At 44.4% G+C, this 27,712-nt stretch overlaps 1 protein-coding gene across 12 annotated transcripts in view; it reads left to right on the top strand.

Moving 5' to 3' along the window:
* LOC137321765 (dystrobrevin beta-like) overlaps positions 1-27,478 on the top strand; it is a 534,882-nt gene extending 507,404 nt beyond the window's left edge. For 11 of the 12 annotated variants that reach the window (XM_067984400.1, XM_067984401.1, XM_067984410.1 and 8 more), the window contains 3 exons: positions 16,776-16,835; positions 24,264-24,299; positions 26,358-27,478. In XM_067984400.1, coding sequence (XP_067840501.1) covers positions 16,776-16,835; positions 24,264-24,268 — 65 coding nt within the window. In that variant the 3' untranslated portion in view covers positions 24,269-24,299; positions 26,358-27,478. The remainder of the gene's footprint in view (positions 1-16,775; positions 16,836-24,263; positions 24,300-26,357) is intronic. The other variant, XM_067984399.1, reaches the window with a different exon arrangement.
* Positions 27,479-27,712: the final 234 nt, after the last annotated feature.

Raw genomic sequence — 27,712 nt, 5'->3', positions numbered from 1 at the left:
TCGGAGGCAAAAATTGGAAATGTGGTTTTCAAAAAAAATTCTGTGTTCAACAATATTAATTTTAAAGTGTGCTCCAGGTTAAGGGTCTTTAAGTGCCGTATCTTAGAACTGTCTTGATGATTATGTGGATTAAAAAATTGGCAGTTTTTGTCATATATTCTTTTAAAACAAGCCTTTTAATTTTACATTCCTGTTACACTTCTGCTAATTGGAATGACCATTTTACAAGCCTGTATTCCCTCCACTGCTGCTGTACTGGTTGATTGTTCTGTTTGATGTTTCAGTGCCCAACAAAACACTTCCATCACTCTTTTGCTTACCCAGCTGGATTAGAATGTATGGTCATTAATACAGTAAGATTTTCACAAGATCAAACTTCATCCTGGAATGACTGAATCCCCCACATCTGGATATCTTAAAAAAATTATCATCCAAATTGGATTTTTTAAATTTTAGAACAATGATTTTAAACTTGGCTGGCCAACCATGCCTTCTGCAGTAAGAATACTGTAGAAACATAAGCAGTAGGGAAAGTAACAGGAGGGAAACCAGAGAGTCTGAACCTGCCCATACTTGGAGGATCACTCGGCTCCAGACCTCATTACAGCCTTGGTCCAAACATGGAAAAAAAAGAGCTGAATTCCAGAGGTGAGGTGAGAGTGACTGCCCTTGACATTAAGGCAGCATTTGACCGAGTGTGGCACCAAGGACTCCTAGTAAAATTGAAGTCAATGGGAATCAGGGAAAACTCTCCAGTGGCTGGAGTCATACCTAGCACAAAGTAAGATGGTAGTGGTTGTTGGAGGCCAATTATCTCAGCCCCAGGACATTGCTGCAGGAGTTCCTCAGTGCAGTGTCTTAGGCCCAACCCATCTTCAGATGCTTCATCAATGACCTTCCATCCATCATAAGGTCAGAAATGGGGATGTTCGCTGATGATTGCACAGTGTTCAGTTCCATTCACAACCCCTCAGATAATGAAGCAGTCTGTGCCCGCATACAGCAAGACCTGGACGACATCCAGGCTTGGGCTGATAAGTGGCAAGTAACATTCATGCCAGACAAGTGCCAGGCAATGACCATCTTCAATAAGAGAGAGTCTAACCACTTCCCCTTGACATTCAACGGCATTACCATCGCCGAATCCCCCACCATCAACATCCTGGGGGTCACCATTGACCAGAAACTTAACTGGACCAGCCACATAAATACTGTGGCTACAAGAGCAGTTCAGAGGCTGGGTATTCTGCGGCGAGTGACTCACCTCCTGACTCCCCAAAGCCTTTCCACCATCTACAAGGCACAAGTCAGGAGTGTGATGGAATACTGTCCATTTGCCTGGTTGAGTGCAGCTCCAACAACACTCAAGAAGCTCAGCACCATCCAAGACAAAGCAGCCCGCTTGATTGGCACCCCATCCACCACCCTAAACATTCACTCCCTTCACCACCGACACACTGTGGCTGCAGTGTGTACAATCCACAGGATGCACTGCAGCAACTCGCCATGGCTTCTTCGACAGCACCTCCCAAACCCACGACCTCTACCACCTAGAAGGACAAGGGCAGCAGGCACATGGGAACAACACCACCCGCACGTTCCCCTCCAATTCACACACCATCCCGACTTGGAAATATATCGCTGTTCCTTCATCATCACTGGGTCAAAATCCTGGAACTCCCAACCTAACAGCACTGTGGGTGAACCTTCACCACACGGACTGCAGCGGTTCAAGAAGGCGGCTCACCACTATCTTCTGAAGGGCAATTAGGGATGGGCAATAAATGCTGACCTTGCTAGCGATGCCCACATCCCATGAACGAATAAAAAAAATGGTGGCACTGATTAAAAGGCCTGCCATAAGGGTGCGAAAAAATAAAATATCTACTTTAATAAGAAGCCCACAAAAATCTGTTTTACTGTGTGTTTGCATAAGCAATAGTATATCACAAGAATAAGAGTATTGTTTTTAAAAGACAAAACATAATACATTTACCTCACCCCACTCCCATAATAAGCTAAATATTTTCTGTTATCAAACTGTAAGTCTATTGAATTTTAATAGTTAATTTCCTCTAATTAAATTATGGCTTAAAGATGTTTATACTAAAAATAATCCTTGGCTTTCCATCCATCCATAACCACTAATTGTTGAAAAGGTAACAGACTTGATGAGTGACTTCCTTTCAACAGAATCTGGCTTACCTCAAACAGGCTGGAGTCGTGCCAACCTGTAGTGAGGCGTCACACTAATTTGTTTTGTTTTCTTTTGTTCTGAGATTTCTTTTGCTGTATTTCCCCATTTTCCCTCTGTTTTCCAGTTTACTTATCCTCTTCCTGTATTTATTCAGCACTATTTTCTGTCTTTATTTGCTTTTGGAGTCTGTTTTCCCTTTCTCCTTCATCTTTTCTGTTTCCTTTATTTCTGTTACTTTCATTTTCTTGTTACTTAGCTCTTTCCCTTTAATTTTGCTTATCCCTATTGCCAATAGTTCTTTGTTTAATTTGCTCTCATTATGATTTCCCAGATGTATCCTTCACTCCTTTTAGCTCTAGCCAGATAATCTTGTGATTTTCTGCTCCATCTCCAAGTTCCACCAGTTCAGGAGGGATGCAGCTAACTTGATCGTACTGAAATGATACAGTGGCTGTTGCAGCTCCCACCACTACTGCTGTTGGGTTCTTTGTCTTTCACAAAACTTAGCTAATTCAAACTGGTTCCAGCCAGCTCAGGCCAGCGACTAAACTCAGGTTACTTCAGTTCAAAAGTTGCTTTTGCCTGTGTGTCAGCAGCTGATGTCTCAGGTTACTGCAGCCCCTAGCCAACAGGTTTTACATAGATTACAAAGGAGTTTTGTGGAGAGATCAAGGAATTGTCCACCGATCACTAAATCCAGTACCTGGTTTCAACCAGGTGGAATATTGAGTTACAAGCATAAATCTGTGTTTTAGTTGAATCTCATGCATCTTACATGACACATTTTGTACAGAGTCTGCTGATATCTCAGTGAATTTATCCAGTGAGTAACTGAGCCAGACAGTCTGGGAAGATTCCATCCTGGATTTCCCAATCTATCCTGAGTTCATTGATCACAGCCTGAGTGGTGCTGGTGGTCTACAATTGTTTTCAGTGCTCCAGGTTATGGAGGGGGGAATTCCCTACTCTGATGGCTATTTCGTAACTCCAACTTGAAGTGCACACATATCAATGCTGAGTGAGGACAGGATCGGGCTCATCTGTGATGCCCCCTGTGATGAAATAGCTTGCCAATATTCAAGGCTCATGCATGAATAATGGCCGACTTGGCACCCATAATAATATGCTTGGCATGCATGTGACTGTACCCCAGCAAGGAGAAGAAGTTGGGAGGAGAAAATTAGAAAGGCGAAAACAACAAATAAATAAACAACACTTTACACAGTCACAAAATCTGCCAGTTCATTTTGCTCTGTTGACAGATCGAGGCTACATCATGCTCATTCTGATTCTGCTGAAGCTTAAGGATTTCCAAATGTGTAGAACGTAAAGAAAATTTAAAACAATTTTGCAATTTGGGATAGTTGTTTTGCTTGATCTATTTAGCCATTTTATAGCACAGAGAGACCATGTAGAGGAAATAGTCTGATACCACTTGAGCTTTGGTGCTTTCAAGTAAAATATGCTTGCTTGAACTTTAAACTTTATAACAATAGAGGATTGATACAGTTCAGGCGACCTCCTAGCACTTTTGTTTGCTGCTCATGACAAAAACGTAGTTTCCTGTGAACCTTAAACTTGCATCCTTTCATGTGCAGTGAGTGGGATGGCTTGCTATTTAATTAATAATTATCCCTTAATTGTGATGTTGTGCACTGGAAATCATGTTGGGTGTTCAGCAAATGTCCTGTTTCCTTCAAAAAGTGGAAAATGTCGCGCCATCAGACCAATGTATGCCGGCTAAAAGTAATAGCCCAGTTTGGTTTGCAGGTACAATAATATTTTGAAGCCGCAAGACAAGGAGATACTGATAATGCGATACTTAAAAGCAATAAAGATACAATCAGTCCACGAGGGATTAAAATAAACATAGAGAATGCTGGAAACACTCAGCAGGTCAGACAGCATCTGTGGAGAGAACAGAGACATTGACATTTCAGGTTCGGACCCTTTGTCAAAATTTTAACGGGTTACAATTCCTTTTTCAGAATATATTTCTTACACAGCTTGATAAATGACATGGCTTTTGGATCAAAGAGTCTTTCATAGGCCTTCAAGATGCTCGGATCTAAAGTTAGAATTGAAGACATGAAAGCTTTCCCTGGACTAAAACAGTTAAAAGCTTCTGAATCCTCTGGATCTAATGATTATCCTTGATTAATGAAATAATGATAGGGGATATTGCATATCCTATTAATGAGCAGATGTTCGCATCCAATCCATATTTCACATATCTGCTAATGTTTTGATCATATATCGTTTAATTCGCACCAAAAACAAAACATCTGTATATTATCTGATTTACAGAACAAAACCTTACCTGCGTCCAGCAGACAATCAAGTTCCAGTCTCCATTTTGAAATTTGTTATGGAAAGGCAGTTTCCATTTTACCTCTAGCTATTATAAAGTACAAAATAAAATCCAGAAATGTCTCTATTCGTTACAGGATTAAAACTCTGCTTTAATCATAAGGATAGACAGATCTTTTCTAATATCCCTGGTTCACTGGCAGTTTTAGGCCAGTGAACAGAGCTCTGCACGTATTTAAATATACATGTACAGAGCCCTGCTTTCCATGATTAGAGAGCAGTGCAAGATCAGTAATCTAATCCCATACTTAAAATATTCCAGAAATAGTACAGTGTCACCACTTCAAAAAAAAATGTATTTTGAGAAACCCAGATGAAGGGTCAAGGCCCATATTGCAGGACGCAGCCAAGAAAAAAAGGATCAAACCTACATTCTTCTAACCCATAGACAAGACACTGTGCCATTGGCCTTGTGACAGTATGTGTGAAAACTGGCAGTAATCACTATGATGAAAATAGGGCTACCATTATGTTGTATTACATGTTCTGCATTACAAAGGACAATTATTAAATAGTTGCTATTCTTGGTAAATAGGAAATCACACACATATAATGAAGAAACAGTCATGCAGCAGTGTGACTGTTGTCAGTCAATATTAAAACATTGTATCACAAGATTGTGCACTATCCTATGTTTCATCATAGATTAATGTTTTCCTTATTTCTGAAGTGCTGCTTAGCAAAACTAGAAAAAGGAATCTAGCAGCTTTAATCAAAAGCAGACTTTGGTTTGGTGACTTGAGTTACGAGTCATTTTTCATTTAATATTACATGGCTTTTCCTGCCTGGTCAATTCCCAAGAAATAAATCTATTTGCATGTGCAGAACTGAGAGATTTAGTCAAGGAATTCCATGAAGGAGACTGAAATTGTGCAATTTGTATAAATCAGTTCCAGCATATTTTCCATTCTGCTCTGTATTTAAAGCGACTCTTAATATCACTGTGACAAAAAATTAAACATTTTTTATTAGATATCTCATGATGTTTTCATTTTTATAGATTAACAGACAGTTATTTTTAAATTTCCTTCTTCCTAGTCATTTTTTGAGAAATAGTTCTCAGCCTCTTTCAAAATGAAGAGTCAATTAGAACACTTCAGAGAGATCCAGTTAAGCTGGAAAGCTCCTGTGGACATTGAGAAATAAACAACCACTATGTAAGAATGTTGTGTACATTATAGTTTAGCGCAGCATGACTTCAAAATTTTCATTCACTCAAGGAATTGGTTAAGCTTAATAAATACTATAAAATCTGCAGTATGTCACTGCTACTGTGCACTTTTTTTTACTGTTAACTTAATTTGTTTAGCAGTTTAAGCCGAAATCATCATCTGGTGAAGTGTTATTCTGCCACCTTCCAAAGTCAAGGAAGATCAGGTGATGGAACGTGATAAATTCAGTCAGTCAAAATTAGGCTAAAAGAGTCCTCAGTTTCATCCCTGGGCAGTGAACAGATTTATCTGGATCTGTGAGAAGGTGAAAGTACACTCTGGGTCATAAGGGGCAAGAGCTCAAATATGTGAGTGGGCCAAGATGCAGAACCCACAAAAAATCCAGAGTGGAAAAAAAACTGCCTTGACTATACATAGAAAGATTCCACGCATTACTGAGCAAAACTGACTGAATTACTTTATAATAGAGACCATTATCAATGCTGTAGCTAGGTTTATTTATGCTGCAGGTAAGTCAGCGTTTGTCATGAGCAAATTTTCCAAAAATTCAAGCTAGTTGAGAGTAGAATCAAGAAAATCACATTATCCGAAAGCTGATTATCAAGTAGGACTAAGTAACTACTTGCCCCTCTGACTCAGAACTTCTCTACCCCTCATAGCCACTCACATTCTGCAAACCAGTTCAGGCAATTCATCAAAGTAAGCAGCCAGTTTAACTTCACCAGATTAGGGAGAAAATAGGTATTGTTGCTCCTCCCAAATGATTCCCAACTTTAATACAGGCTGCCCCATTCTCTCCTTTGCCCAGAAGTAGCATAATTTTTAAGAATTACACTGTTCCTGGACAAAATCATGTTTGTCACAGTAGTTGTAAAAATCCCAGGGTGCCATTTGGTAACAAATTGCTATCCTTAGCTGCAGGAAAAATCGCAATTAAGCCAATATACTGTACGGTTACATGATTCATCAACTCAAGTTGCTGTCACCATGACCAGCACCAGCCATAGTTCCAGTATTACATCCCAGTGTTGCATAACACAAAAAACTCTCCGCACACAATCCAAGTTTGGAAGGGCAAAATCTATAATTAAACTCTTGTTATTCTTTTCATTGTTAAAGTGGATGTGGTATGAAAATTTTAAACAGATGCATTAGCAACTAATAGCATACAATCAGTGTTCTTATGAATTCAGTACTGCATAATGGGGTCTCTGTGAAATTTTCATACTACTTCTGCCTTGTTGAAACTATTTTGTACTGAATGACATTGCTGCAGAGGATGACCAGACTGAACAAGCAGGAATGTGCTCAGTTTTTCTTAAGTGCTTTGCTATTATATTTAAGAGAAACTTATGAATGATAGATTTCTATGACAACATGGAAAGTAGTAATATTTGTTTATTTTTTGATTAACTCGATGGGGGTTAAATTGGGCCGCACAGTGCCCGTTGTGTAGATGCTCCACAGACTCCTAAGCCCCAAAAATGGCATCCACAAAAATGGTCAGAGGCTGGGTATTCTGCGGCGAGTGACTCACCTCCTGACTCCCCAAAGCCTTTCCACCATCGACAAGGCACAAGTCAGGAGTGTGATGGAATACTCTCCACTTGCCTGGATGAGTGCAGCTCCAACAACACTCAAGAAGCTCGACACCATCCAAGATAAAGCAGCCCGCTTGATTGGCACCCCATCCACCACCCTAAACATTCACTCCCTTCACCACCGGCGCACTGTGGCTGCAGTGTGTACCATCCACAGGATGCATTGCAGCAACTCGCCAAGGCTTCTTCGACAGCACCTCCCAAACCCGCGACCTCTACCACCTAGAAGGACAAGGGCAGCAGGCGCACGGGAACAACACCACCTGCACGTTCCCCTCCAAGTCACACACCATCCCGACTTGGAAATATATCGCCGTTCCTTCATTGTCGCTGGGTCAAAATCCTGGAACTCCCTTCCTAACAGCACTGTGGGAGAACCGTCACCACACGGACTGCAGCGGTTCAAGAAGGCGGCTCACCACCACCTTCTCAAGGGCAATTAGGGATGGGCAATAAATGCCGGCCTTGCCAGCGACGCCCACATCCCGTGAACGAATTTAAAAAAATCAAAAAAAATCCACAATGCAAGCACACTTCTGGCGTGACGTGTGCAGGACGCCATCTTGGTAAAGGTGGCTGCGCGCGCGCACCTAACAAACGCCGGCAGCATGTAAAGTAGGGAGATTATGATGTAGATCGGTGTGCAACGCTGATTTGAAGCAGTCAACAACATTTTCAAACGCCCCGCTCCAGCCAATGCACTGTCCTAACCTCCCACACTAAACAGGAGTTCAAGGGCATGAAGGACCCCCTACCAGTGCTATTTAAGATGTGGAGATGCCGGTGATGGACTGGGGTGGACAAATGTAAGGAATCTTACAACACCAGGTTATAGTCCAACAAATTTATTTTAAAATCACAAGCTTTCGGAGATTATCTCCTTCGTCAGATGAATGAATGAAAAGGTTCTCAAATCGCATATCTTATACTATGTTGGGACAGCATCACACCAATCAAAAGGTGTCGTTGTTATTCAAACAGGCCAGTAACGGAGAACAGCACGTCCCAGTACACTCGATATACATTGTGTCTATTACACAGGCAGGCAGAAAGAAACTCAAAATGGCAGAGAGAGAGAGAGAGAGAATTTTAAAAAACATAAATTTTTTCCCCCTTTTTGCTGGTGGGGTTACGTGTAACGTGACATGAACCCAAGATCCCGGTTGAGGCCGTCCTCATGGGTGCGGAACTTGGCTATCAACTTCTGCTCGACGATTTTGCGTTGTCGTGTGTCTCGAAGGCCGCCTTGGAGAACGCTTACCCGAAGATCGGTGGCTGAATGTCCTTGACTGCTAAAGTGTTCCCCGACTGGGAGGGAACCCTCCTGTTTGGCGATTGTTGCGCGGTGTCCGTTCATCCGTTGTCGCAGCGTCTGCATGGTCTCGCCAATGTACCATGCTCCGGGGCATCCTTTCCTGCAACGTATGAGGTAAACAACGTTGGCCGAGTCACAGGAGTATGAACCATGTACCTGGTGGGTGGTGTCCTCTCGTATGATGGTGGTATCCGTGTCGATGATCTGGCAAGTCTTGCAGAGGTTGCCGTGGCAGGGTTGTGTGGTGTCGTGGACGCTGTTCTCCTGAAAACTGGGTAACTTGCTGCGAACGATGGTCTGTTTGAGGTTGGGTGGCTGTTTAAAGGCGAGCAGTGGAGGCGTGGGGATGGCCTTAGCGAGGTGTTCGTCGTCATCGATGACATGTTGAAGGCTGCGGAGAACATGGTGTAGTTTCTCCGCTCCAGGGAAGTACTGGACGACGAAGGGTACTCTGTTGGTTGCGTCCCATGTTTGTCTTCTGAGGAGGTCTATGCGATTCTTCGCTGTGGCCCGTCGGAACTGTCGATCGACAAGTCGAGCGTCATATCCCGTTCTTACGAGGGCGTCTTTCAGCGTCTGTAGGTGTCCATCGCGTTCCTCCTCGTCTGAGCAGATCCTGTGTATTCGTAGGGCCTGTCCATAGGGGATGTCCTCTTTGACGTGGTTGGGGTGGAAGCTGGAAAAGTGGAGCATCGTGAGGTTGTCCGTGGGCTTGCGGTAGAGTGAGGTGCTGAGGTGCCCGTCTAAAGGGACCATGTAGAAGTTACAGGTTAATTGCTGGATTAGTTATTCTGGCCGCTGGTACAATTGTAGGTGTTTGTGGAAGTTTCCTACACTTGGAGAAAGTTGCAATATTATATAAAGAAACAAGCAGCTGCCATCCAAAATTGCAACCTTAATTTGGAGCTCAGACTGCTACTATCGTGGCTCTGGTTACGACTGTAGAATGGGGCTTCCAGGGCATCACAGCAGTCCTGCAATCTGTTCCCCAGCACCCTGGGAGAGCGATAGTGGCGTCATGGCAGTCGAACCTGCTGTCCTCTCTCAGGATAAATGTAAGGAGTCGTACAACACCAGGTTATAGTCCAACAGCTTTTAAAATAGTGTGCTAAACAACGTTACTTCCAGACACAGGTGGCTTGCTAGGGCTTTCTCTGGGAATTGAACATGACGGAGCATGCAGAGAGGCCACGCAGAGCAGGACAAGCTGCTGGAAGAGGGAGGAGGAGGAAGTGCAGCAGGAATAGGCAGGTAGGCAAAAAGGTAGACAGGCTCTGTCTGCCAGGGCTCTGCGTGATCAGATTATGAATGAGAGATACCAGTAACCTCAAGGACACCTCCCTATTCACCAACAGTCCCACAGTCCTTACCTTTCCGCTCCCACATGATTATCAAATTGTCCTTATAATTACACATTGCTTCCATCCTCAGCTTATTGCAGAAATGAAAGCCAACACCAAATGTGAATCCAAATCTAAATTTATCAATTAACATTTGCAATAAAGCAAACAACATTAGACTGTTCACCCTTGTGCATTCCCTCAGTGCCTGTCGTTCGTGTACCTTTTCCTATCCTAATGCTCCTGCGAGCTGCATCCCCAGTGGCTGGACCTTGGGTAGTGGAAGGTTGCTGACCTTCAATGGAGGAGAGTGCAGATGGCCTTGGAGGATGACCTCGAGCAGCTCTGGGCCGGGAGGACCCGGCTTCAGACTGTGCCATCTCAGCCTGGGTTGCAGCAGTCTGGCCTGGCTGACTGACAGGCAACAGTAAGGGCATCGGTGGAGTGGCAGGGGTGGGAGCAGGAATGCTGTCATCCTGAGAGAGGTGATGTGGAGGTGCCGGTGATGGACTGGGGTGGACAAATGTAAGGAGTCGTACAACACCAGGTTATAGTCCAACAGCTTTATTTGAAATCACAAGCTTTCGGAGCTTTCCTCCTTCGTCGAAGGAGGAAAGCTCCAAAAGCTTGTGATTTCAAATAAAGCTGTTGGACTATAACCTGGTGTTGTACGACTCCTTACATTTATCCTGAGAGAGGACAGCAGGTTCGACTGCCATGACGCCACTATCACTCTCCCAGGGTGCTGGGGAACAGATTGCAGGACTGCTGTGACGCCCTGGAAGCCCCATTCTACAGTCGTACCCAGAGCCACGATAGTAGCAGTCTGAGCTCCAAATTAAGGTTGCAATTTTGGATGGCAGCTGCTTGTGCTGCAAAGGAAGCTGAGACATCGGCCATCAGACCCTGCATCATGGTGGTTTCCACAGATGTGCTGATGGAAGTGACCACCCATTCCATGTGGGAAAGGATGGGCTCTAAGATCTGAGCAAAGCCCTGTGCCAAGTTGGAGCTGGACTCCTCCGTGCCCCTTGACACTGTGCGTAGGCTTTCTGGCAGGCTTTCCAGTGCCCCAAGCATTTGGTGACGTACGCCCATCAGCCGTCTTCTGTAGCTTGGCCCATCAAAGTCATCATCTGACTCCTCGGCAGCAGAACTAGTGAGCGACCTCACCCTCTGGCAAGCTGGCACCTGCGGTATCCGTTCCCCCTGCCCCGGCTCCTGCGCGGTGTCTCACCACGTGCAGATCCCTCCTCCACCCTAGCCTCTGCAGTACACGCAGTGTCAGTCTCTGAGCTGGTGGATACAAGTGTAAGATCGCGTGACAGTGTGTCTGCATAATCACTGTCGTCTTCCTCTGCCTCCTCTGATGGTGCCAGTTCCTGGTCTTGGGTATCTGAAATAACAAAGGGACACGGGTTAAGATGTGGTGAGGGGAGAGGGGAAAGTAAGGCGTGTGTGCTGAAACCATCTGCAGCACGTGAGTCAGAAAAGATTGTGGGGTGAGGGAGAAGTAGGAAGAAAGAAGGAGGATTAGGTATGCAGAGACCCTCATCATCGATACCGCCAGCGACCACAGCCGCAGCGATGGACCGCCCAATGATGGTCAGCACTGTCTCCTCCATGGGGGTGAGGACGTGTCGGTGCACCTGTCCTCCCCCAGGTCTTTCCTGCTGCCTCCTGCTATGCGCCATCTTCTCCTGCAAGAAAGAGGGAACTGTGTCAGTGAGTGTCCTGCAAGATGTTTGGGTGATGTGGCAATCATGGTTGAATAGCTGCCAGTGTGTGTGACCTGTGAGTTTTGGTTGTGTGGCTTGCAAGAGTGGTAATGTGTGAGGGTGAGATGCAGCATCTGATTCGCAGGGCTGCGTCCTGATTGACAGAGTTTGTTGGTAGGTGGGTGACGAGGGGGTGTAGTGCATGGAGCAGTGGATGAGGCTAGTGGTGTAATTGGTAGGATATGCCACGTGACAGTTGAACGCACTCACCTTCACCACTCGTGTCAAATCATTGAACTTCTTCCTGCACTGCATCCATGTGTGTGGAGTGATGCTCCTGGCATTGACCTCATGTGCCACAGCCTCCAACTGCCTCTTGCGGATGTGTCTGGAGGGTCTCCTGCCCCCCTGCAGATATAGGATAGCCCTGGTCTGTCCACCTCTTCCATCTAGACCTCCAGTGCATCGTCTGAGAACCTTGGTGTACGCTCTCTCGTAGGGGTAGCCATTCCTCAATATCTCCCAGCCCAGGAATCACTTTACACCACTTCCTGCAGCCACAGTGCACCTCCCCAGCAAGAATGTTAGCAATTTCACCCCCATTGTTTGTTGATACCAAAAACAAAATCATATTTAGAGGTAACTTAAAACAAAACTGTAAAAGAGAATTGGGATACAGAAATAATTACATTCAAAAAGAGACAGCAATAAGAAGTTTTAAGGCATTTGTAATGTACAAGCATAACACTGAAGTTACAATAACAGACGCATGTTAATGAAAAGGATCAAAAATCTTGAGTGAAATTTATCCAACATACGTGCATTTCAAAAAAATTGTGAGCACAGCAGAGACAAGTGCTGGTTCAATTGGGTCTTACTGGCCTAAAAATTTGGGTGCACTGGTTTATGGGCACGAGGGGACACCGGGTACAATCTGAATGGTGAGGCCTGAGACATCCCCAATAGTGGGCCTCAGGCATCATTACCATGAAGCTGTTGAGCTCTGAAGATCTGCCCTGGGGTAAGTGAGGAGGGGTGGATGATTGGGCCTCGGGATGGGGGGGCGGGCTATCGGGCCTCGGGCTGGGGGGGCGGGCTATCGGGCCTCGGACTGGGGGGGCGGGCTATCGGGCCTCGGGCAGGTGGGACAGGCGATCAGGCTGGGGGGTGGGCAATCGGGCCACTGGCTGGGAGGGGGGGCGGTGGGTGATCATTGGCCAGGGGAAGGTAGCGATAGCGGGGCTAGGGAGGGGGCGATTGGTCGCTGGGTCTCGGCCCGCGTTCTTTTAACGTGGGGTCGGGAGGCGCACTCCTGCTCCTTCAAGCTTCATATTCAGGTGAGTCCGGGGACCTACCTGCCAGTCAGTGCCACGTTGTGCTGTGCAAGTTCAGCACCTGGTGAGTGAAGCATTGGGGCCTTCAAAAATGGAAAAAGGGTCCTGCAAGACACACATGACCCTAATTTAAATAAATTATTCTGCACTTAAAATGTTCCGACGTGCGCATCTACCTTATCCAATATAGCGGGCGGCGCACTTCTGGCCAGAAATCTGCACACACTTCCTGCCCGTCATATTGGGACATAGTAGGCTGTCTAATGCCTGAATTTCGAGATCATTACCTCCATGCATTTTATAACCAAGAGAAAATGGAAGTGAAATGACTAAAACTGCTGACCCATCCTGATACTTTGGGTGCCCAGCATTTGTTTCCTGCCACTGAATATTTGTTTGTCGATGAAGTCATCGTCTTGGACTAGCGCCAGAGACAAATACTATTTACACTGCAGCAACAAAAAGATCTGCAGTGTTACCCGTACACACCGCCCCTGCCCCACTACACGTACATGGACAAAATTTCCCATCTACTCATAACATACATTTTTTTAGGTTTTCGGAAGGTAAAAGCAAGAAAGAACATGTTTATATAGTGCCTTTCACAACCTCAGGATCTCCAAAAATGCTTCACAGCCAATGAAGTACCTTTGAAGTGTAACCATTATACATACAGCAAGGTCGCACAAACAGCAGTGAGATAAATGTCCAGATAATTTGTTTTAGTGGTATTAGTTGAGGGACAAATGTTGACCAGGTCACTTATCCATTGCACTACTCGAGCAAGAAAAGGATATTTTACATCCACCTGAGAGGGTAGACAGAACCTAAGTTTTAGCATCTCATTGGAAAGATGGTACCTCCACAGCATTCCCTCAGTACTGCACTGAAGAGGCAGCCTGGATTATGTAATCTCTAGAGTGGGGCTCGAACCCGCAACCATGTGACTCCAAGGTGAGAGTGCGAGCACTTGAACCAAGGCTGATACGAGCTCCACTGAAGCTTTTATGCAACCAGCAGAGATGGTGATCTACATTTCTGGATCAAGGTGACCTATTTTGTGGTTCATTTGTTAATACACTTCAGGTTCAGAATTGCCTGTCTCTTTAAAAAAAAAGTGAAACAAAATATGAATGGTGGTCACCGTTTTCCACCATCATACACTTGTCTGCCATCTGTAACTGAGTGCAATAACAAATTGAGCTTTTTTGTGTTTGTTTTGAAATTTATATTTTCTTCATCTGCCAATTTCCTCCTCGCTGAAGGTAGTGACCTTTTGTTGGATATTATTCCATGGGTGATTATCACCCTCTGTACCTCACCCAAACGGCCGCTCTTCATGTGTGAACTGAAATAGCAAATATCAGCAGACCATTTGCCTGCAAGGGACCATCACACCATCTGGAGTGCTCAGATATTGAAAGTTTGCCAAAGAAGGTTGATTTAGTTCCAACCTTCTGTCACCAGGCGTATTATCTTCAAGCTCCTTTACTCTAAAGAAGTTTCACGTGCCTCTCCCTCCCAACTCTCATGAGCATAGTCACTGGTTGTTCATTGACAAGCACGGGTTTGAGCCCTCGCTAGATTCACAGCAGGTACCAGTAACCTCGAATGAGCAGCATGGTGAGCAGAGCAACTCACCATAAAATCTGTGAGTGGATTGCTACCATCCTCCTGACTATAGGATGGGCACATACATACCCATTATGCAATGAATCCACCAATGGGAAGTGAAGAGCTTCAGCAGCCCTGGCTTGCCTCTCTGCAACCCAATCACGGCAGGCATTGAATCCCGGATACTTGAGCACATGCCTCTAGGCCGTGCCTTCCAGTAGCTGTCGTGGCAAGTCCCTTCCTGGAAAAAGATGGTACAGCAGCCACATCCGTACCTCATGTAGTGGGTTGCATTGTTCCTGACATTGGCGTTAGGTTTCGGCTTTTCAAATACCCAAGTTTGAATCGCTTCAATTCTCCCCTCCCCCACCCCGCCACGTCCCACCAACAAAAAGATGATGTATCCAAATAAACTAACACTGGAGTTTATATCATTTAAACTTTATATGTGTGTCAGCATAACTAAGTTTCAGCACAATAAAGGAACTGCACTATTAGTCTGGTCTAAGTAAGCTATTAAAAGTAGGATAAAGGTCAAATAGGCTGCTGAGATTGTGAACAGATTCTTTCTAGAGAAAGAATGACATTGATTTAGCATTTGACCCAACTTGCAGAAGGATTCATCTGCATAGCGATTGGAAAATCCTGTGGAGTGTGCTGTACAGATAGAAGACCTCATTGACCCTTTATTTATTTTTTTCCCTGGAGAGTAAGAGGTTTAGGGGTGATCTTATAGAAGTCTATAAAATAATGAGGGGCATAGATAAGGTAGATAGTCAAAATCTTTTCCCAAAGGTAGGGGAGTCTATAACGAGGGGGCATAGATTTAAGGTGAGAGGGGAGAGATACAAAAGGGTCCAGAGGGGCAATTTTTTCACTCAAAGGGTGGTGAGTGTCTGGAACGAGCTGCCAGAGGCAGTAGTAGAGGCGGGTACAATTTTGTCTTTCAAAAAGCATTTGGACAGTTACATGGGTAAGATGGGTATAGAGGGATATGGGCCAAGTGCAGGCAATTGGGACTAGCTTAGTGGTATAAACTGGGCGACATGGACATGTTGGGCCGAAGGGCCTGTTTCCATGTTGTAAACTTCTATGATTCTATGATTCTATGAACCAGCAGAGTCCTCACTGCACGGTCTGGCTAATGGAAGGGCAATAAATGCGGGACACATTCATGCCCAATTGCTAAAAGCTGCCCTCGGTGAGTGGGGAGAATGACAATGGTCCTACAGATCACTGCCAGGGACAATCAACTCTACTTGGAGCTACCCTTTCTGAGGTAGTGAATAGGATCCTGTTTGAGGCTCACACGCTCTACAGTTTCTACAGTACAATGAGGGTCTTACCCATATAAACTTCTTAACCCAGAGTGGTTAGAATGTGGAACGTGCTACCACAAGGAGTAGTTGAGGCAAATGGCAGAGATGCATTTAAGGGGAAGCTAGATAAGCACATGAGGAAGAAAGGATTGGAATGTTATGCTGATACGGTTACATGAATTAGGGTGGGAGGAGGCTCATGTGGAGCATTAACAGCGACATGGACAAGTTTGGCCGAATGGCCTGTTTCTGTGCTGCACATTCTATGTAATTATATGTAATAAAGCTCCTCCTTTGGAATGAATACTTGCTGCTGTTTACCCTTTCTGATATATTATCCAAATCAGATGAACTCTTATTGTAAAAGCTTGGTCTTGCTATAGAAACGTTATTAACTGGATTGTTTATCAAGTCTCACACCTGCAGTAAACCTTTCAGAATTAAATGACACAGTGGGAGCTATCCTCTGTGCACTGGGCATAGCGAAATTGTAAATGGATTCTTTAAAAACACTGTTAGGACTTAGCTACACCTAACACAGAGGAGGAAGTTTTCTCCTCTGGTCCCTTAACAGTTGCTGAATCAATGTTGAAAAATGTTGAAGTCTAACCTGAAAACTCAATCATTTTGTCAATTTTAATGATTTTTTATTAAAGTTCTTAAAGAAACCTGAGAACCACTGTCTTGTTTTGATCAAGTGACTACTTGTTCAATGTGACTAAGCAGGGCTGATTTCACTGTATAGGCAACTGCTATCTGACAGAGCACTGTCACTTACCTGCTCTATTCTTTTAGCAGATGAAGGGTGTGAGGATGAGGAGGAAGCAGAGAAGCTGCAGAATGGAAAAGAAAGGGGTAAGTACATAAAAAAAGTAGAATCAGACTGAGCTTGAGGCTTTTCCATGAATATTTCTTCTTTAAATGTTGCTTAATTTTGTGTTATGTGGAAATGTTGACATTCAATAAATGAAATCAATCTGCACCAATGAACCAGCACCTGCAGAGAAAGATGTGTGATGCCCAAGCATAACTGGATTGGTTGGCTGAACCTGACCATGGAAATTTACAGTGCAGAAATAGGCCATTCAGCCAATCTTGTATTACCAACTACCAAGCTAGAGCATTCCAAAATAATCCCATCACTTTGTTCTGTTCTCAAAACCCTACATCTTTCTCTGCTTCAAATGTTTATGTAATGTTCCTTTAAAAGATGTGGTGGTCTCTGCCTCAATTACCCTTTGTAGCAAAATATTCCATGCTCTAATTCTCTGCATAAAGAATTTTCTCCTAAATGCTCTCCACACTTAGTGACAATTTTAAATTAATGAGCCTTCTTCATTGACTTCCCAACCAGAGTAAATAGCCTTTCCCGATACATCCTATCAAACTCTTCATAATTTTTTTTAAAACCTCAATTAAACCTCCTCTTAACCTTACCTGCACCAGTGGAAATAGTCCCCATATCTCTCCTCATAACAATAGTTTCTTATCCCTGATATCATCCCACTGATTCTATGCTATACATGCTCGATGGCTTTAATGGGTTGCAGACAGCACAAAAGAAACTAGCTGTGGCCTAAACATTGTCTCCTAGAAATTTATGATGACCTTTTTGCACTTGCACTCCAAGCCCCTATTTATAAGCCACAAATGCTATTGGCTGTTTTTACAGCCTTATCTACCTGCATTCGCATTAGCTAGGAACTATGGACTAGAAATTTGATCGTGCCGCACCCATTTGTCAAGCCTATAACAAGCGCCAAAGGATCCAATATGGCTGGCAGCCCGTGCACACCAGTCCGGCATCGGAACTTTTCTGCCCGCTATGATTGGATTGAGCTGCCCCACAGGCGTCCAGGGCACAAGCCAAAATAATTCAGTAAGCTCATTATAATATTTAACCTACGCTGGCTGTAGGACTCTTTTGTGAAATTGGTCTTCTCCAGTGCCTAACACGGTACACGCTCAAGCAATGCTTCCGTTGCCTGAACCATTTGGGAAGAGTTCTATAGTTCATAGCCGTGTTTCGAGATTTGTGGTGGTTGGCTGCATGTTGGATAACTTTGCTATACAGTGGGACCAGTCTTCACCACCACCTGGGCAGCAAGAAATGGAGGAGCAGAAAGAGCAGCGCAAAGAAGAGGAAGACTAGGAGCAGCATCGACCACCTGTGTCTTCAGCTGCCAAATTTCTCAGAGAACCACTCATCCAAGAGTGTTTCACCTGAACTATCCCTCCCATTCCCAATACACCAACAGTCCCGCAATCCTTATCACCACTGTCCTTACTACACCATCCAATTGTTTTCATTCAGTCCAGCCTAATGAGTCTTGCCCTTAACTGACAACAAATATGAACACCAACATTAAATCCAGAAAACAGAAATTTTACATCAACAACTCACTTTATATTTGAAGAATTGTTAACTGGAATAAATAAGAATCACCCTTGTGCAACCCCCTATAGCCTGTCTTGTGTGGTCGAATACCTAACCTAATGCTCCTAAAAGTTGTATCCCCTGTGGCTACGCCTGTGAGGTGGAGGGCTGCTGAGTTTCCATTGAGGACACTTCAGAAGACTGTGGTGGGTGACCTCAAGCAGCTGTAGGCCTTCTGAATTGTCAGGTTAAAGACTGCAGTATCTCGACGTGGACCGGGCAGTCTAGCCCAGCTAGCTACGTGGCACTGACGAGGGTACTGGTGGAGTGGGTGGTGGGGAAGCAGTCATGCTGTCATCCTGAGAGAGAACAGCAGGTGCCTCTCCCATGAAGCCATGTCTACTCTCCTGGGACTGCGCCTCAGCACTCCAATGGCACTGCGCGAGAACAGTGTGCAGAAGTGATGTGATGCTTTGGAAGCCCCTGTCAACATTGGCCACCACATCCAAGATGGCAGCTGTCTGAGTTTCCATTGCAGTAGTGTGAGCTGCCATGGAAGCTGTCAACAGACACTCCATCATGTTGGGCCCCACTGTCGTGTTCATGGAGCTGACCACTTGCTCTATGTTGGACAGAATAGTCTCCGTTCAGTGCACGAAGCCCCGACACAAGTTGGACCTGGATTCCTTCAATGATTCTGAGCCATTGTGCACAGACTTGCTGGCAGGTTGCCCAGTGCACCTTGTATTTCCTGGTGTATGCCCATCAGCATTCTTAGGTAGCCTGGGCCCTCGAAATCAACATCTAAGTCTTCTGCAGCAGAGTTAATATGTGATCTCACCCTCTGGCGAGCTGGCACCTGTGGTGTCCTATCCCCCGCCCAAGCTCCTGCATACTTGTGCCCAGTGATTCACCATGTGAAGACACCTCCTCCAGCCTACTCTCTAAAGTACCTGTGATGCCAGTCTCTGAGGTGGTGCTTGCTATGGTCAGATCGAGTGACACTGCATGTTCAGGAAGGCTGCCCTCTTCCTGCACTGGCACATGGTCCTCGACATTTTCAGCACCTAAAATGAACGAAAGGGACAAGGCTTAGCTTTTAGTGTGAAGGGTGAGCAAAGAGAGATGAGTAACGGCTGAAAGCAGCTGTGGTTTGTCATGCAGAGTGTGTAGGACGAGATAGAAGTGAGAAGGGAAAAAGAGGGTAAGTTGTGAACAGACCCTGTGCGACGTCTCTTTCATCGTTGCCACTCGCCACAGCCATGATCATAGGATCATAGAATATTACAGCACAAAAAGAGGCCATTTGGCCCATCATGTTTCTGCTGGCTCTTTAAAAGAGCTATGCAATTAGTCCCACTAATGTCCAGCACATCCTCCTCAAGTGCGGAGAGGGTCTGCAGATGGCCTTTGGCTTCTCCCGTTGCCGTCTGCTGCTTCGTGCTATGTGTGACCTTCCCTGCAAGAAAGAAGGGAGTGTGCAGGTGACAGTCTTGTGAACTGTTTTGGAGAATGTGTCTGTCATGGTAAATTGTGCAGAAGTTGTGTGCAAGATGTGAGGCGAGGGTTACAATAGTGCTGAGAGTAGGAGGTACAGAGTTTGTGAGTAGGAGAAGAAGGAGGTGGAATGAAATGTGGAGCAGTGATTGTAGGAGAGTGAAGGGAAGTGGGACAAGGGAGTGTTGTGAGTAGTAGGGCTGCAGGTGGTGCAGGAATGAGGAGAGAGTAGTTCAGGTGAGAGGTAGGATTCTTATCGTGACAACACTGGTGAGGACATTAAACTTTTTTTGATATTACAGTCATGTCCTTTTTTTTATTCGTTCATGGGATGTGGGCGTCACCGGCGAGGCCGGCATTTATTACCCATCCCTAATTGCCATTGAAAAGGTGGTGGTGAGCCGCCTTCTTGAACCGCTGCAGTCCGTGTGGTGAAGGTTCTCCCACAGTGGTTAGGAAGGGAGTTCCACCTCACCTCTGGAATTCAGCTCTTTTGTCCAAGTTTGGACCAAGGCTGTGATGAGGTCTGGAGCCGAGTGGTCCTGGCGGAACCCAAATTGAGCATCGGTGAGCAGGTTATTGGTGAGTAAGGGCCGCTTGATAGCACTGTCAACGACACCTTCCAGCACTTTGCTGATGATTGAGAGTAGACTGATGGGGCGGTAATTGGCCGGATTGGATTTGTCCTGCTTTTTGTGGACAGGACATACCTGGGCAATTTTCCACATTGTCGGGTAGATGCCAGTGTTGTAGCTGTACTGGAACAGCTTGGCTAGAGGCGCGGCTAGTTCTGGAGCGCAAGACTTCAGCACTACAGCCGGGATGTTGTCGGGGCCCATAGCCTTTGCTGTATCCAGTGCACTCAGCTGTTTCTTGATATCACGAGGAGTGAATCAAATTGGCTGAAGACTGGCTTCTGTGATGGTGGGGATATCGGGAGGCGGCCGAGATGGATCATCCACTCGGCCCTTCTGGCTGAAGATGGTTGCAAATGCTTCAGCCTTGTCTTTTGCACTCACGTGCTGGGCTCTGCCATCATTGAGGATGGGGATGTTTACAGAGCCTCCTCCTCCCGTTAGTTGTTTAATTGTCCACCACCATTCACGACTGGATGTGGCAGGACTGCAGAGCTTTGATCTGATCAGTTGGTTGTGGAATCGCTTAGCTCTGTCTATAACATGTTGCTTCCGCTGTTTAGCATGCATGTAGCCCTGAGTTGTAGCTTCACCAGGTTGGCACCTCATTTTTAGGTACGCCTGGTGCTGCTCCTGGCATGCTCTTCTACATTCCTCATTGAACCAGGGTTGATCCCCGGCTTGTTGGTAATGGTAGAGTGAGGAATATGCAGGCCATAAGGTTACAGATTGTGCTCGAATACAATTCTGCTGCTGCTGATGGCCCACAGCACCTCATGGATGCCCAGTTTTGAGCTGCTAGATCTGTTCTGAATCTATCCCATTTAGTAATGCCACCCAACACGTTGGATGGTATCCTCAGTGCGAAGACGGGACTTCGTCTCCACGAGGACTGTGCGGTGGTTACTCCTACCAATAATGTCTTGGACAGATGCATTTGCGACAGGTAGATTGGTAAGGACGAGGTCAAGTAAGTTTTTCCCTCGTGTTGGTTCGCTCACCACCTGCCGCAGGCCCAGTCTGGCAGCTATGTCCTTCAGGACTCGGCCAGCTCGGTCAGTAGTGGTGCTACCGAGCCAATCTTGGTGATGGACATTGAAGTCCCCCACCCAGAGTACATTCTGGGAGCTAAGCCCCTGGCATTGAGCTCCTCAGCCACCTCTTACCATTGGCGACAGAGGTGTTGCTTGGAGGGCTTTCTGATTCCCTTCCCCATCCCCCAGACTGAACAGAATCTCCATCCTCCTGTCCACCACCTGGACCAGGGCCTCCAAAGCAGTATCAGAGAACCTGGGTGCCAAATCTACTGGTCTTGCAGCCATTTCTTTCTTTGCAAGCATTCTCTCCTGTCTGCAATCAAAATGTATCTCCCCTTTAAGAGGTGCTGGTTGCCTTTAAGTGGTATCAGAGATGCCTGGTTTCCAGGCACCCAGTCATAAGCAGCATAGGTAGCGCTGGCTGCATGCCTGACCCATTATAATGAGCTGTCAACACCAATTTCACGTGCTCCCAGCAGCCATGTGAACAGCACATGCAGCACACACCCCAGCCCCTGCACACATGTTTTCGGGTGCATTACAATTTCTAGGGCAATGTATTTGCACCCTTCAGTCTCTTCTTCCAGATCCTTCAGCATCTTTCCGTTGAGTGTATACTCCCATTCCTTGTTTTTCCTTCCAAAATGCATCACCTCACTCTTCTTCGCGTTAAATTGCATTTGCCACCTGCCATACACCCCCCTAATGTCTTTTGCAGTCTGCCTCATATTTTTCCAAACCCCCTACTTTTGTATCATTATCAAATTTCAATATAATGTTCCTTATCATTTTTACATATCAAGAACAAAATTGGACCCAGCACTGACCCCCGGGTACATCACCACCAACCCTTCTCCAAACCAAGCAACACCCATTAATCCCGACCCTTTATTTCCTGTGCAGCAGTATCCAACTTTCTATTCATGCTGCTATATTTTCTCTTCTGCCAAATGCCTAAATTTTAGTAACAAACCTTCTTGTCAAATGCCTTCTAAAATCCATAAATACTACATTACCTTTATAGGGTCAGTTGCTTCTTCAAACAACTCTTTTAAATTTGTCAAACTGACCATGTCTTTATCAAATTCTTGCTGGCTGTCCTTGATTATCTCATGCAGTTCCAAATGCTCACTAATTTGATCCCAAATTATGGATTCTGTGAGTTTGACTAGAAATTATGTTAAATCACCAAACTTGCTGGTTCACTACAGATTTTTTTTCTTCAAATCAAAATAATGTTTTATGAATAAGCAGTTATGCTTCTGTGGATTCTAAGACAAAAATATGTTTATCTCCACGTGTGCAGCTATTTTGTGGGGGACTGCATTTATTCATGTAGCTTAACAAACTTTATGTTTCCAGTTACTGTATTTTCTTAGTCATACCTATTTATAAATTTTCCATTTTGTCTAACTTCACAGCGTAAATGGTGCACAATCACAAATCCAAAGTGGTGCAATTTATTTTTCAATGTAAATTCCTAATAAAATGCAGTAACATCCAATACAAAATTAAATAAAATCTACTTCAAATATTGCTGTCGATACCAGACATGTGTATTTTTGATAGGCACCATCATGTTATGTATCCAGGCTGCTAATGTTGCAGGGACCCTTACTATTGTTTGCTGTTGCTCAGTTCTCTAGATAGTTGATTAGCTTCTTCCTTACTTGATCTCGCTTCATTAGAATTCTAAATTTATGGTCTCATAATGTGGTGCATTGGCGTTAGACAAATAGCCTTGTCTTGGCATCCCTGGTCACCTAGCAGTAAGACATCCCTCCAACTCCAAATGGTGTTTCTTTTTGGATGGTGCTGGGAACATGCATTCATTATACTGTAACTCAGAAGGGCTTGCTGTGTCAGTCCTTGCATAGTGTGGATGTTACAGACACACTAGCCACTGATGATCACATCAGGAAGATAGGGCAAAATCGGCAAAACAAATTCCATCCTCTTCAATGAACTTGTTGTAGTTCCTTCCATAGTTTGCACCATCTTGTCAATTCACTGCTTCAGTAGCAGTTCACTGCTTTTTTTCAAACTGCTACATGTTATATAATTGCAGTATACATTCTGTTGCACTATCAATACATATCAGACATGGTGGAGCATGGCAAGTGGTATATTTGGGGTGATTTTAAACCCCAAAAACGGGTGGGTTGGGGGTGGGTGGGAGTTGAAAATAGTTGTTTTTTGGGTCATGACCGCAATCTGGCCTTATTTCCGGGTTTAACATCCGCGCATAAAAGTACAGGCTTCCCACTGGGAATGCAAAGTCCAAAAATGTTGCGGTTGCGACCCGAAGAAACATAAGGTAAAGGCATGAGCAACGTGCTCTCTCCAAACAAAGATATCCCAAGTGTAATCATTGAGACAGCCTAAATGGGTTCAAAACAAATAAATCGCCACAGATAGGTGGTATTCATCCTCGAGTGCTGAGAGCAACAAGGGTCCATCTGCTTGAGATCTGAGCATCTCTCTTTATAATATCACTTAAACTGGTATCAGCCAGAGAGTGTCTGTGATTAGAATTTGTTTCAGCAAGGTTGAATTTGTGCCTTTACATTATTTGGATCTGTAAATGACCTGCAACAAGGGAGATAAGATTTTCATGTAAGCTGGTGCAGAGCAGGTCACCTTCCTGAACAGAACAAGGATATTTGTCTGGAACAGAGAGCTGGCTAAACCATCTCAACCATACAGAGTTTTGTCAAAATGTTTTATCTTGTTGCAGGTTAAAGCGGAATATGGAAGGTGTAAAATAACTCAAGTAAGTAATCATGGCCAGTAAATGTCATGTGCATAAGTTATAGTATCTAAAATACAACAACAGCCATTGCCATTGGGGTTGCCAACTGTGGATGGACGAATTCCTGGAGGTTTCATCACATGACCCCTAAACTCCCGCCGTTGGTCACCCGAAATGTCCATCCTCGCGGCGCATGCCCTTTCCACACCAATTGGAAAGCTGACTGACCGACTCTTCAATACCTGATTGGATGATTCTTGACTAAGTCAAACAGCCTTTTTTCCCATTGCCAACATCTTTATAACTAATGTGTTCAAAGAATATGAAAAAACACACAATTTCTTTTTATGCCCCTATGATTTTTCTCCTGGGTTGCTTGTAGAAGTGACCAGGAGATTAATCTTTAATTCCTAGAGATTCCAGGACAACCCTGGAGAGTTGGCAACCCTAAGCAGATTCAATGGTAACTTTCAAAAGGGAATTGGATAATTACTTGAAGGGAAAAAAATTACAGGGCTGTGGGGAAAGAGCAGAGGAATGGGACTAATTGGATACTCTTTCGAAGAGCCGGCGCAGACATGAATGGCCTCCTTCTGTGCTGTATGATACTATGACACTAATTACTGATTGCAATGGTTATTCCCTTCATTTGGTTTGTGATTTTGGATAGACTGTAAAACTATCAAAGCTACAGATATTGAATTCTCTGTTAATTCTGTTTATATATTCACAAGGATACAATTTAAATGTCAAGACATGTTTTCACACATGCATTCATCAGCACACATTTTTATCAACATGCTATATATGATTTATGATAAGTCTACACAATATTTATTTTTCCACAGTCAAACCAGAGTTGGGATCTCTTGTAGGCCTAATTTTGTACTTTATCATAACAATTTCTCCATTTCCTTTGTTTGACTCCTTATTGGGCTGTGATTCCATGGGTAACAGTCACCATCTGGTACCTCGCCCAATGACCATTATTTATGTCTGAGCCTTCACAGTTACTGGCCTATAAGTTCAGCCGCATAACTCCTGTTTTTTGGGCGCTAATTGGCCTACTAAGCCCCCCCATATCTCAGGAAGCACGCGCATGCATTTCTGGCCGGAAGTGTGTTACCCGCCATATTGGGAAAGGAAAAAAATAGACGTCCAGGCCCCACAACTGAAGCAGACGTCAGGCTCTTTGCATGTGCAAATAAGGGGCCTTTCGCCTGTTTGAGGCCCCACTTCAAGATTGGTTTGCGCTGAGGCAGCCAGCGCCAGCACCGGCTGCACTCAGTAAAACCAGACCTTGGGACCGCCTGCGACCTACACGGTAAGTTTTTCACATTTAGTTACCTGGGTGTGGAACCGGGAGTAGCAGGAGTGCTCCTCCCAACCCCACATTTAACAAAAGCTCGCCGCCACTCCTGATATCTGGCTTCCTATTCTCACCCCCATAGCCTCCGATCCTGACTCCCCTCCCCCCGCTTCACTTAACTGAGGGCCGCTGCAAAGCCAGATCTTCATCTCTTCATCACCGGCTGGCTGTTTGCGCCTTTCCGGCTCCATTGCAATGAGGCCCGAGGCCCAATATCAAGGGCGCCTCGGTCTTCACCATTCAAGCATGTAAAATGCATGCCTCTGAATTTCTAGGCCATTGTCCTCTGGGTCATTGCAGCCTAGACCAATCTTGTCCTCATTTACAGTCCAAGTATGCACATTTCCAGCAAGGGTCACTGATAGTAATAATGAACCACATCCTTAGCTTGGGGGCACTGAAGCGAATTCACCCTTACCACCATCACCCCTGACTGAGATTAGCTAACTCACCACAGAATGGGGATCAAACCTGGGGCTTTCTTGATCTGTATGATTCGGGTACTCATTGGATAAACTCAGAGCATTTGAGTGCCATTTCATGTTTGGAGATTTATTTAACTACGTCAAATATCAGGTTTCCAATATCCTGGAAGGTGATTCCATAGTTGCATCTATCAATTTTTACTATTATTGCAATGTTATCGAGTTAACTCTATTGACAAATGCTTTTTTTTCTTGGTTTCTTTTCCTTACTGTTATATATTGCAGGCACAGTGACTATACAAAGAAACCAATCATACTTGACTTTTGTTCGTCCATTTGAACCACACTTCTTTCAGCTGTTGAAGACACCGTTATGTGAATGTAAAAGAAAACAAAAACAGAAACAGCCTTTTGCTGCAAAATAAACATTCTAGTTCTGCTCATTGAAAGGCTTTGGCACAGGAACACATTCATACCTGTCTTCTAGATACGAGCATGCTTTATTTTCATCTTGACCAAATTCTTACTGTTTTCATCATTACAAATTTGTTGTAAGAACCTTGATATTGTTTTTTGTTATGTATAAAAATGAAAGCTTTGCCAACTCCGTGTTGGCAATTTAAGTAAATTAACTACTGAAACAGTGGTATTAATATTGTCTTTTGCTGCTATATTTTTCATATCTGTCCTCTGACAATTTTATACTTTGTATTTGCCCTTTAACGCTTGGTATGCAAGACGGGTAAACACATTTATTTATTTAAGAATGATGAGGGCATATATTAAGGGAATTCTTTTGAGCATTACCTAAGCCAGCTGGCAACATTTATTGCTACCCTTGCCATCTCGACATTTCTGACATCTGGGTTCAATCCATTTGTACGATAAACGTATCCTTCCATTGATGTCTTAATCAATACCTCAGTGAAAGTCAGCCCTAAGCATGAAACTTTATGAATTCGTGAATTTCTGTGCTCAGAGGCTGAGATTGGAGGATGCAGAGTGCAAGTATCAGACTTGGAAAGTGCTAAAATTACTTGCTGTTCACAAGTAATTTTTTTCACTTATCTAAACTAAAAGAAGTGATTTGGACTTTAACCAGATGAAGGTAATACCCAAGCTTCACCTTGAATAAAACAGTTACTAAAATAGGATAGAGACTCAAAAGGCCCTGTTATGCAGCAAGAACAGTGAGAAAGAAACCGAAAAAAGATTAGAAATGGAGAAATTCTCCTGAAGAACATAAGAAAATGAGAACATGCCATTTGGACCATCAAGTCCACTTCCACAGGCAGTGTACAATCCTCCTGATCATGGACTCTGTCCAACTAATTTATCCATTGAAGAAGGGGTCTTCTCCCTGTGCCAAAGGCAAATCGAGCAAAACTCTAGAATATTTATCTAAACTTGCGTGTTTTATTTATTTATAATCAGTTCCCTTCCTTGACATGACATCTCCATGCTGCCAGCAGCTCAAAAAACAACGTTCCACATGGCATTCAGATTTTTCTGTCTGTACTTGTTCTTATAACCTTGAGTCCCGTTCCAAGCCAGATGTTCATTCAGCTTATTTTTAAAGCTGTAATCGAGACATTATTTAATCCTTTATCTGGGAGTCCATTCCACAGATTCACAACTTT

Source organism: Heptranchias perlo, chromosome 5 (genome assembly GCF_035084215.1).
Source record: "Heptranchias perlo isolate sHepPer1 chromosome 5, sHepPer1.hap1, whole genome shotgun sequence".
Taxonomy (NCBI): Eukaryota; Metazoa; Chordata; class Chondrichthyes; order Hexanchiformes; family Hexanchidae; genus Heptranchias; species Heptranchias perlo.
The sequence above is the reverse complement of the archived record's forward strand: the minus strand, read 5'-3'. Positions and strand labels throughout refer to the sequence as shown.